The sequence below is a fragment of the Emys orbicularis genome, chromosome 5 (assembly GCF_028017835.1).
Source record: "Emys orbicularis isolate rEmyOrb1 chromosome 5, rEmyOrb1.hap1, whole genome shotgun sequence".
In the NCBI taxonomy this organism is placed as follows: Eukaryota; Metazoa; Chordata; order Testudines; family Emydidae; genus Emys; species Emys orbicularis.
The window spans coordinates 99152752-99165593 of record NC_088687.1 but is presented as its reverse complement, the minus strand read 5'-3'; the positions used below and the strand labels follow the sequence as shown (position 1 = coordinate 99165593).

Sequence of the window (12842 nt, the reverse complement as noted above, 5' to 3'; positions counted from 1 at the left end):
AAATCTCAAAAGGAGCCAACATGGACCTTCCTGCCTCACACAGCAGTGTTATTTCCTATGTGAACGCAGGTGCAATGAAAAAGCTGTTGGTCAGCAGGAAGCAGGGGAAGAAATAAGGAAGAAAGGCCTTGGGAAGAAAGGAGGTTGTACATCTTATCTGGATTAAGACTGGAAATAAGGGTGAACTGTCTCAAATTGTTTTTTACCTGAAGTCAGTAACTGTCAGTGACATCACTTGTTTGTTAAAGGGTATAAAAAGTAAACTCTTAAAGGGCTCATTAATAATGTTGACCAATATAGGTCTAAGCATCCCTGGATTTAGCCCATTTGTAAGTATCTTGGTCAAATGTTTATAAATATTTTGTTATTGTTTGGATGTAGTAAATTGCTTATTATTTCAGCTTTTTTGGCGTGTGTAGAGCAATTGTATAAGCCTTTGGATTTAATGAAGAATTTATGGTTAAATTAGTGTTTGGTGGCTCCCATATTAATAATTTCAAATAATTCCAACAATCATCTTCTACAGCCATTCTGGCCTGGATTTCTTGTACCGAGGAGTGATGGGTCGCTGGAGAAATGTGACAGATTCTTGTCCCCATCCTGACTTGTTTTCTTATTCAATATCAGCAGTAACAAGGTCTTTTTCTCCTCACTCATCAGTAAGGAGCTAAAGGGAACTAAAGGAGCAGATACCGATCTACCCAAAACGTGGGAGCTTTAAAAAGTTAAAATGTATACATTTAAATTTTTAAAAATAGTTACGTTTCCTCTGGCCTTTCCTAACAGCAAAAAGGATCATATTACTCCTCTAATGTTCCCTAGCCCTCTTTTTGCCAACCCCCAAATTGTACATGCAAGCTTTAAACGTGAACTGACATTTATATCCAAAAGCTCAGTTATCCAAAGATTCAATATGTCCTCCAAGATGTAGAGCTCTCGTCTTGCAGATCTTCGATAAATCCTATGAAACTTAAGAGCTTGCAGGAACAGAGCTAATGTACAACTCAATCCTAAACTACAAAAGCAAAGAGTTTTGGATAAGCTGCTGGCTTTCCGTAATCATGGAAGCTGCCCCAGCAACTTTTGATGGTTAAATTCAGGGATGAAGAATCCTAATAACAAACTTTAAGAGATTGACAGGGCAGCTTCCAATTATCCAAACGTTTTAAATGTTCACTGAGACATTTGGGGTTGTATTTAATGATTATGAAAACATACTATGAAATATATAGGATGTACAAACATGGCTCAGTTAGTATAATGGAGAAAACATAACTTTTGGAATTTTCTGACATACAAATGTTTGCTTTTGTACCTCTAATGTAGATCAATACTATATTTTGGCATTTTAATTTGCACCTAAATTACGTTTTAGAGAGCTTAATGTCATCTACTTAAATAATCAAGAAGATTCATAACCTCCCTCTAGATTTTTTGGCAATTCAACAGCATCAGGAACACTAAGCTTCGATGCAAGAGTGCAGTGGCCTCTGACATTAGGTGGTATCTTGGTCTCTCCTGTTCTCTGCTGTGGCACACAATATTTAGTTTCCAGAGGACTGAAAGTTTTGGTCTAACTGATGTCTTTGGGCTTAACATAGGGGTACTTGGGAGAAATATAATGGCATGTGGTATCCAGAGGTCATACTACATGGTCTGATGGCCCCTTTAGGCCCTATAGCTCTATGAAACTATGGGTATGTCTTCACTACCCGCCGTATCGGCGGGTAGCAATCGATTTATCCGGGATCGATATATCGCGTCTCGTTAAGACGCGATATATCCATCCCCGAACGCGCTCACCGTCGACTCCGGAACTCCACCAGAGCGAGCGGCGGTAGTGCAGTCGACAGGGGAGCCGTGGCCGTCGATCCCGCGCCGTGTGGACCCCAGGTAATTCGATCTAAGATACTTCAAATTCAGCTACGCTATTCGCGTAGCTGAAGTTGCGTATCTTAGATCGATCCCCCCCCCCCCCAGTGTAGACCAGCCCTATGTGTGGTCATCCTAGACTGATGTAAGAAGGGTTTGAATGAGCTCTCCCCTGACATCTAGTGATGAACTGGGGGAAAAGATCTCAGGAGCAGGCTGTATTTTCATAGACACACATTCCATAAAACCTGCCTCAGAAAAATCCTCCGTATCTTCTGGCCCAGAACAATCTCAAACCAAGATCTATTGACACAATGCAGCCAAGAGGATGTGAGTACCATCAGTGCCAGGAGACACTGGAGATGGATTGGCCATGTGCTTCAGATGGAAACTGATTCCATCACCAGAGTAGCAATAAGATGGATACCTGAAGGCAAGTGAAAACGAGGCTACCTGAAAGCAACATGGCGAAGAGCTGTGGAAACTGAGCTGAAAAACCATTGAAAGACTTGCCAGAAACAGACAGGAGTGGAGGAGTTTCGTCGCTGCCCTAAATGCCAGAGGCGTAATTGGAACATGATGATGATGACCTACTCTGTGGAGGTCACAGACCAGTTTTGCCAAAGTGATCAATTTTTGATATTTTGAGTTAAAATTTAGTTTAGTATTGAATGCAGAGGAAATGAAATGTTGTTTTCCTTATTGTATGCATAAAGGGCAGCAGAACTGTAATTAGCATGCCCCAATTGAGAAGATCACCCTAACTTTAACCCTGCTCGCTAAGCAGGGGTCAGTGTTGGAAAAGCCAAGTGAAAGGCAGAGGGGATGGGGAGAGGTGTTCCTATCTGGTAGTGTGGATTCTGTTTAAGGAGTCCTAGATACCATTTGGCCGTTGCCTCTCCAATGTTTAAAGGCAGAGTTGATCAGACAGTCCTTATTTCTGCTCAGGTCATTGCTATAGTTGAAATCACAGATGAGCAAATCTAGAGGCTGAGCCTTAGAACTGATCTGGGAAAGACAATGCAGAGGTTGCAGTAGCAGTGAGGTTCCCTGCTACCCACTGAAATCACTAAAAGCTGAAATCACTAAGAACTGGCTAAGTGCTGGAACCTTAAAACATGACATTCCAGGAACGGCAAGCAGCAGCAGTGAGTAGAGGCAAAGGTGGCAGCAAGCAGCGGTAACAGCTGCAGCAGCCCTGAGCAGCAGCACTGGTCGACTCCTCCTCCCCCCTTTCTGGGGTAGGAAGTGAACCCATGTGAACACACCCTTGATTCTGGGACTTAGCTAACTTTGGACAACCATCTATGAATGGCATGCAGAAGAGGTGAAGGGGAGTGATGTGTTAAAGGGACATTAGTCTGTCGGACTTCCACACCACAGGTAGGAAACTGAGGCAAAGGACACTGCTCATTGCACTGTGGGCTGGGTATTTACTTGTGGTTTGCACACTTTTGAATTGTTGTTGTGGTGTTTTCCCAAATTAATGCTGAGTTCCCTCTTCCTTTTAATAACAGTTTTCTTTTGTTATACACAGACTGTGTTTGTGAGTGGGGAAAGTATTGCCTCTTAGAAGTGCCCAGGGATGGTGTTTAGTTTTTCCAGATTATTGGGTGGGGGCTTGAGCCAGTTCTGTTTTGTAATGTTAAGAGGAAACCCTAGATATTGAACCTGGGCTTTGTTACTGTCAGTACAACCTGGCAGAAGGATTACACTGAGAAATGGACTGAATTTTTCTCATAAGAAGAGTCCCATGAGATCAGTCCAGAAAGATGAATGGGAGAGAAAAAGGTGGGAAGGATTGAATAACTTGGATATTAAAATCTTTCTAAAAATCTTTTCACAATCCACCAATCAGATGATGAAGTGGAAAAACAGCAATGAGTGTGAGTGTAATATCTACAGAGCTAGGATTTTCCAAGGAATTTGCTGTTCTCCAGAATCTAAACTTTAATTTTTAAAAATAAATTTACTGGTATATTGATTGCAAAGAATCTTAATGAAAAATGGAGACTCTTATTGAGTTTGCTTCTTGACAGATTGGAATAAGACCACAGAGAATTATACAGTTCTTCCATTCACCTAAATGGGTATTAACACTGAAATTTATTAAATGTTTAAATGTAAATGCCAGCAATGATAACCACTTCATTTTGAACAACGCAGCAAATACGTGTAGCAAATGCCAAGGACATACTGTATTGCCACATGAATGGAAACATGAAAGAAATGGTGTAATGTTATTGGCAGTATTTAAATTTGGTGCAATAATAAATACTGAATTCTTCTTTAATGCATTACAAAGTGTAGAACACTTTTTTTTTTTAAACAAGTGAATTCAGTGCTTGTGAGGTCACAGATTGACTGGTCTGGAGAAAAAGACAGCTGAAATGTAACATGATGTGACGGTCTGCCTTCCACATCTAGGATATTGGTTTGAATCAAGGCTATCTAGGTAGTGGCTGAAAAGTGTTTATTCTCTGATAATCCACATGAAATGAATCCAGGATCTCAATCCAGTTCTTAGTGGATAATTGTCCTCCTTCAGATCACCAGCACAATTGGCAATCTCAGCAGAGAGGTTGGGGATTGAGCTGACATGAAAACTAAACTTTTGTGCCTCCTCTAGACATAGTGTACTTCCATGTCCTTGTAGGGAAGTGTGCTCTTGCATTTCTCATGTCTTTTTCTCCAGACCAGTCAATCTGTGACCTCACAAGCACTGAATTCACTTGTTTAAAAAAAAAAAAGTGTTCTAAGCAACCCAGACACCGAGATCCATGCAGTCAAAGATTTACTCATCAGGAGCATTTGGCTGCTGCACTACCAGCTATCTGACAAGTTTTTGTTTATTTCCATAGCCTATTTCTATTTTAGGTTTCCTTCCTAGTATGATACTCTGAGTATGATACTTTGGGCATTATATACGATTATTTAAAGCTACCCAAATACTCCTGATGCAAATCATAATGTGAAGAACAAACACATGGAATAGACCTGAGGCTAGCTTTTTTTTTTCTTTTCACTTAAGCCATCATACAATGATCGTGAAAGGAAACCACCACACCAACCAAAGGGATCAATTGCTTGATGATACAAACAGGGGAAAGAGAGGAGTAGAAATCTCTAAAATAATGGACTAGAAATAGGCCTTCCTGGTGTAAGAGGTCTCAAAAGATTTGGCCAGGTCATAACTCCCTATTTACTAAAGGTAAGTGCCTCAATTTAGGATTTAAGAATGTCCTTGCCTCCAAGGGAAGGTCTAATGGATTCCCTTGGACATCAGGGAACACACATTCAAAACAAAAAAAATCAAGGGCTTCTTGCATGTATTTGTTTCTGTTGGTTCTTTAATTCTATTTATAAGGTTTTGTGCTATGGTTTTATTGCACAGAGATTAGATGTACTATGATAATTACTCTATAAATGGGGTAGGCAGATAAGTAAAACTGATAAGTTCCTGGACAGGAAGAGATTTGTCTTTGAAAGAGTGGATGTTGACCAGGGTGATTTTGACAAAATGTGCATGTTACAAGGTGTTATAAGGCTCAGGAGTCATGGAGAGGAAGTCTCTGAAACTTTCAGGGAGCAAGGACCACTGTTATCCTAGTTGTTTTTTTCTATGTGGAATGCATGAGTGTTTCAGGGCAATCTTAAAACCTATCAGCTCAATAGGATTAAGTGTGCTCACAGATTTTAAAAACTTGCACTCATGCACTCCACACAGAGAAAGGGAAGGAAAGAAAGGGTAAAAGTGAGAAAGTGGACTGGAAAGGAAGAGCAAGAGACTTCAGAAAAGCAGACTTTGACTCCCTTAGGGAACTGATGGGCAGGATCCCCTGGGAAGCTAATATGAGGGGGCAAGGAGTCCAGGAGAGCGGGCTGTATTTTAAAGTAGCCTTAGTGATGGCGCAGGAACAAACCATCCCGAAGTGCAGAAAGAATAGCAGATTTGGCAGGCGACCAGCTTGGCTTAACAGTGAAATCTTCGGTGAGCTTAAACTCAAAAACGAAGCTTACAAGAAGTGGAAATTTGGACAGATGACTAGGGAGGAGTATAAAAATATTGCTAGAGGATGCAGGGGTGTAATCAGGAAGGCCAACGCACAATTGGAGTTGCAGCTAGCAAGGGATGCGAAGAGTAACAAGAAGGGTTTCTACAGGTATGTTAGCAACAAGAAGGTGGTCCGGGAAAGCGTGGGACCCTTACTGAATGAGGGAGACAACATAGTGACAGATGATGTGGAAAAAGCTGAAGTACTCAATGCTTTTCTTGCCTCGGTCTTCACAGACAAGGTCAGCACCCAGACTGCTGCAATGGGCAACACAGTATGGGGAGGAGGTGAGCAGCCCTCAGTGGTGAAAGAACAGGTTAAGGATTATTTAGAAAAGATGGACATGCACAAGTCCATGGGTCCAGATCTAATGCATCCACGGGTGCTGAGGGAGTTGGCTAATGAACCATTGGCCATTATCTTTGAAAATTCGTGGTGATCGGGGGAGGTCCCGGACGATTGGAAAAAGGCAAATATAGTGCCCATATTTAAAAAAGGGAAGAAAGAGAACCTGGGGAACTACAGACCGGTCAGACTCACTTCAGTCCCTGGCAAAATCATGGAGCAGGTACTCAAGGAATCCATTTTGAAGCACTTGGAGGAGAGGAAGGTGATCAGGAACAGTCAACATGGATTCACCAAAGGTAAGTCATGCCTGACCAACGTGATTGCCTTATATGATGAGATAACTGGCTCTGTCGATATGGGGAAAGCGGTGGATGATATATATCTTTTGATACGGTCTCCCATACTATTCTTGCCAGCAAGTTAAAAAACTATGGATTGGATGAATGGACTATAAGGTGGATAGAACGCTGGCTAGATTGTCGGGCTCAGTGGGTAATTATCAACGGCTCGATATCTAGTTGGCAACCGGTATCAAGTGGAGTGCCCCAGGGGTCGGGGTCCTGGGGCCAGTTTTGTTCAACATCTTTATTAATGATCTGGATGATGGGTGCAATTCATCCCTCAGCAAGTTCGCAGATGACACTAAGCTGCAGGGAGAGGTAGATACGCTGGAAGGTAGGGATAGGGTCCAGAGTGACCTAGACAAATTGGAGGATTGGGCCAAAAGAAATCTGATGAGGTTCAACAAGGACAAGTGGAGGTCCTGCACTTCGGAAGAAAGAATCCGATGCACTGCTACAGGCTGGGGACCGACTGGTTAAGCAGTAGTTCTGCAGAAAAGGACCTGGGGGTTACAGTGGACAAGAAGCTGGATATGAGTCAGCAGTGTGCCCTTGTTGCCAAGAAGGTCAATGGCATATTGGGCTGCATTAGTAGGAGCATTGCCAGCAGATCAAGGGAAGTGATTATTCCCCTCTATTTGACACTGGTGAGGCCACACCTGGAGTACTGCGTCCAGTTTTGGTCCCCCCACTACAGAAGGGATGTGGACAAATTGGAAAGAGTCCAGTGGAGGGCAACAAAAATGATTAGGGGGCCGGGGCATATGACTTATGAGGAGAGGCTGAGGGAACTGGGGTTATTTAGTCTGCAGAAGAGAAGAGTGAGGGGGGATTTGATAGCAGCCTTCAATTACCTGAAGGAGGGTTCCAAAGAGGATGGAGCTAGGCTGTTCTCAGTGGTGGCAGATGACAGAACAAGAAGCAATGGTCTCAAGTTGCAGTGGGGGAGGTCTAGGCTGGATATTAGGAAACACTATTTCACTAGGAGGGTGATGAAGCACTGGAATGGGTTACCTAGGGAGGTGGTGGAATCTCCATCCTTAGAGGTTTTTAAGGCCCGGCTTGACAAAGCCTTGGCTGGGATGATTTAGTTGGTGTTGGTCCTGCTTTGAGCAGGGGATTGGACTAGATGACCTCCTGAGGTCTCTTCCAACCCCAATATTCTATGATTCTATGAGAGAGGACTTGCAAGACTGGGGTTCAAGTCCTTTTTTCTGCTGCAGACTTCCTGTGTAACCCTGGGGAAAGTACTTAGCCTCTCAGTGTCTCACTTCTCTATCTGTAAAATGGGGATAATAGTACTTCCTTGCCTCACAGGGATATTGTGAGGATAAAGATATTCAAGATTGTGAGCCACTCACTTACTGTGGCAATGGGGGTCATATAAGTACCCAAGATGTACAGAACTATGTTTCCCCTCACTGGGAGGTACTGCCCAGAGAGAGGAGGGAGAAGAGCATCCCATGTGGAGAGCCCAGGTTGAGTGGTTAATACCAGCAGAAACCTGGCTGGAGTGACAGTGCCCCCCATCAGGCCAGCAACTGTACTAACCAAGTCCACCCCTACCCCACCCCGTTGGCCTAAAGGTGAAGTTGTGGAATGGGGGAAGAGCAGCCTGGAGCCATTTCCCCGATTTGGGACCAAAGCAGGGAAAAGGGGCTCTGGACTTCCTCAGGAACAAGAGGTTAATTTATATTTTCTACCATACGACCAGAAAATCCTGCAATCTGTTCTGCAAAAGGAGCTAACAGTAGATTGTTTATGTTTCACTTTCAGTGTTACAGCACCCAGGGGGGCAGGACCATTATAATCTCATGGATAATTATAAATATAGATAATTTAATTTGGTTCTTATCTGTTGCATGAACATTTAATAAAATAAATCTAAAATGACTTACACATTTTGTTAAAGAACTTAGAAACAAATTTTATTAAAGTTATATAAAAATGAAAGAGAACATCTGCAGTTCGAGTTTCCTGTAATAACCTTAATTGTGTTCCTTACCCATCCATCTTTTCTTATTGCATGGATGAATTAGAATACTATGGGCCTTTACTGTATGATGCTATAACCCATGACCAACTTGCTTTCCTCTATCAGGCACAGAAAGACCTCACAGCAGTATCTGGGAGGCACTGCGGCCCACTGGCTTAGGACGCCGGAGATCTAGATTCTATTCCTGGCTCTGCCACAGGCCTGCTGGGAGACATTCAGAAAGTCTTTTTACTTCTGTACCTCTGTTTCCCCTTCTGTAAAATGGGGGTAATGATACGTACATCCTTTGTAAAGTGCTTTTAAGATCTACTGATGAAAAGTGCTATATAAGAGCAAAGTACTATTGTAAGGGTGTATACGATATCAGTATTTTCTATTGCAGAGGTTGTTTTCCTGGCTGCATTTAAAGTGTGGGGTTTTCTAGTGATTTTTAATTTTGTTTAAAGTTTCCATTGTTTGATGAGGATAGGTACCTATTGTCTTTATAGACAGCCTTTTCAAGCCACTTATTTGTGAACCCAAATGTGGCACCAACATCCCTTCAATCGTCACTGAATAGTGGTTAGAGAGATGATTCTGCTAGACCACTGGGGATACAGAGACATGACAGTTGAGGTGGGTATGGGAGGACTCCCTAGAGTTATCAGTAATGGATTCACTCCTGTAATGTAAAGCAGCCTTAAAGCAAACTTAACTGTCAAGGGGTGGATGGATGGCCTCTCTGCACAAGGCCATCATAGTGTCAACATTGATTCCTGAATCATCCTCAACCCACTCCCTCCAACCTCTTTCCTCTCCTCCTGAAAAGTCAGAGGTTGGGAGAGATCAAAATTAAAGGTTGCAAAAGAGTTTGCATTCTAATTTCATGGAATCACTACTGTGTCTCCATAATACATTTGAACTGCACAACTAAATTTTAAGAGCCTCTACTTAGGCCGATTCTACGTGTTTTATCTGTCTATATTTGTGAACATATACTCTTCAGGAAAGGGACCATCTTTTTCAGAGGCTACAGGAGTTTAATAAACATACATATAATAAATTCTTACAATATAATAAAAGCTGAAATTTATAGTACCTATGAGAATTGAGAGGTTATATTTCATATTGTTTTATATCAAGCACTATTACTCACCTTCTGTAGCAAACTGCTCTAAATGTTTTAAAGTAATTTCCTTGTATTTTGAACTCTCGGCCAGACGGTCATAAATTACTGTGTCCTACAATGCAAACAGAACGAAGGTACAATAAAGCAAAGCAAGCAGGTTTCACTGATGTGGCAACAATAACAGAAATTCTGGAAAATAGGCAGAAAAAATATGTAACACTATATCAAAGTATTTCAGGGCCAAGCAACACAAATAGAAGTATATTTCTGTTCTGAAGGGGAGAAAAGAGGAGGACTTTCTGAGCCCTCAGGGTCTGTAGATCTCTACACCTTCTTCTAATCTGGAATTATTTTGGGGTTTTCTGTATTTTTATTTCTCCTCACCTTTCATACATACTTTTCTCCCCTTATTCCACCCTTCGTGTTCCTTTGCTCTCCCCCCCCCCCCAATTTAAGTTCAGAGTGAAACTGATGCTTAGTAGTTTTCATTCTCACTTCTACTTGGCCAACAAAAAAGCTGTGCATAGAGTTACACAATGACATTATTTCATTAATTTTCATTTGGAAGGATAAGGAATGTGGAATATCAACAATCCTGTATTCAATTTTTATAAACATAGAAGAACTGGTTTTAAGAACATAAGAATGGCCATACTGGGTCAGACCAAGGATCCATCCAGCCCAGCATCCTGTCTGCTGACAGTGGACAATGCCAGGTGCCCCAGAGGGAGTGAACCTAACAGGCAATGATCAAGTGATCTCTCTCCTGCCATCCATCTCCACCCTCTGACAAACAAAGGCTAGGGACACCATTCCTTACCCATCCTGGCTAATAGCCATTAATTGACTTAACTAGATAAACTCATGGAGGTTCTCTTTTAAACCCTGTTATAGTCCTAGCCTTCACAACCTCCTCAGGCAAGGAGTTCCACAGGTTGACTGTGCTGTGTGAAGAACTTCCTTTTATTTGTTTTAAACCTGCTGCCCATTAATTTCATTTGGTGGCCCCTAGTTCTTATATTATGGGAACAAGTAAATAACTTTTCCTTATTCACTTTCTCCACATCACTCATGATTTTATATACCTCTATCATATCCCCCCTTAGTCTCCTCTCTTCCAAGCTGAAAAGTCCTAGCCTCTTTAATCTCTCCTAATATGGGACCTGTTCCAAACCCCTAATCATTTTAGTTGCCCTTCTCTGAACCTTTTCTAATGCCAGTATATCTTCTTTGAGATGAGGAGACCACATCTGTATGCAGTATTCAAGATGTGGGCGTACCATGGATTTATATCAGGGCAATAAAATATTCTCCGTCTTATTCTCTATCCCTTTTTAAATGATTCCTAACATCCTGTTTGCTTTTTTGACTGCCGCTGAACACTATGTGGATGTCTTCAGAGAACTATCCACGATGACTCCAAGATCTCTTTCCTGATTAAAACTGATTTCAGATTATACATCAGTAATTCCTTTGATGAATCACTTTAGGCACACAGTGTGCAAACTGCACCATTCTAGGATGTGTTGTGACTCAGACATACCTTTCTCCAAGGGAACAATAATTTACTGTTGACCTAATACTATCAGTAAGTTACTATTTCCTCTCTCCCCTATTTCCTCTCTTCTACTCGGGCTAGTGAACAGGGGGTAGAGCTAAGGCTCCAACCATTCCCCAGCAATTCCCTTCCCATCTGCTCCAGAGAAGGAATAAACGGGTGAGCAATGGTCTGGCTATCTCAAGTAGAGATGTACAGTGGGGAGGGTTCTTATTTTCCCAGACAGGCATGTAGTACAACTCACAATTTAGCCCTTAATCCTGGCACATAATTTTTATAATATAGCTAATTAAATTGAAAAAAGTCATGACTTGAAACCCAGAGTTTTTTTAATTTTAGATTACCTGACTTCAGTTGATCGTGCAATAACTTCAGACTGTAATTATTTCAATTATTTATTTTTCTGTATGTCTACAGCATATTCATTTACAAATTAACAGATTAAAATTTACTCTATGGTAATTTAAATAAAATAAACCTTACAGCTCCTTTACAGTAGAGTCTTAATTTCCCTGTTGGTGTGCGAACAATCACAGACATTCTTTTCCTAGTGCTGGAAGAGAGTTAAATTGCAGTCCATCAACATCACCAACCTTTTTCATCCATCAATAAAAAAATAGAAAACTTGAAAATGTGCATTTATATGCATGTATACTTATAGATACACATCATACTTATTGTATATAAATTAGAGGTAATGAAATAATTGTGTCTACTAGTCCTACCACTGGCTTTTCCTCCTCCTTCATGAAACAGGGGGCAGAAATGAAGAAAAAATGGTTACTTACCATAGTAACTGTAGTCCTTTGAGTGTGTTCTCTCTGCACATCTCCACTTGTAGGAAGCATTCCAGGGCACACTGAGCTGCAGGAACCTTCGGTGAAGCAGTACCCAATGACACCTAATGAGTGCCCTCACAGAGCACAAAATATTTGGAGCAAGATTGCAAAAAAGGCCATGCATCCTGGACCACCTCAGCTCCTTCTTTCTTCTTCTATGGGCATGAGGTGTGTCATAGGTGCAAGACACCAAGACCCCATTAGCCTCAAGTACTGCTGAATGGGACAGGGGATATGTTGGAGATGTGCTGGGGAAAAAATGGAGCTTGCCTAGAGTGAATTGTGTTCTGTCCATCTCCAGACAGCACAACGACCCCTAGGGAACCTTTACAAGCAGTCATAAATTAAAATAACCCTGAGGATGTTCTAACTTATTCTGAGGGCTGAACCAACATTCAGTTGCCTTCAGAACTAGGGTGGGATGGAGGAGGCATAAAAGTTGCCTTAAGTCACCTTTGTGCCATCCGTCCCCTGCACTGGATACACCTTGGCAGCACCTGAGGATCTGGGCCTAAATGTTCAACTACCTAGCTTATATATTACATTATAACTTAAGGGAGTTTTGGCTCAAACCCCCAAAATTCATTCCAGCGATGCACAGAAGGTTCCAATACCCACAGCTAGTTGTAGAAAAGAAGGAAGTGAGGTGGCTGGGATGCCCAGACCTTTTATAACCCAAGTTTTAAATATTTTGGGCCAGGAGAGAACACTTACACATCACCAAA

General features: G+C 41.8%; 1 protein-coding gene across 1 annotated transcript in view; it reads right to left on the bottom strand.

Moving 5' to 3' along the window:
* Window positions 1-12842, bottom strand: part of ATP8A1 (ATPase phospholipid transporting 8A1) — a gene marked incomplete at its 5' end in the record, with an annotated part of 249508 nt that overhangs the window by 120319 nt on the left and 116347 nt on the right. The window contains 2 exons of the mRNA XM_065405013.1: window positions 9748-9832; window positions 11762-11831. Of these exons, the coding sequence (XP_065261085.1) occupies window positions 9748-9832; window positions 11762-11831 (155 nt within the window). The remainder of the gene's footprint in view (window positions 1-9747; window positions 9833-11761; window positions 11832-12842) is intronic.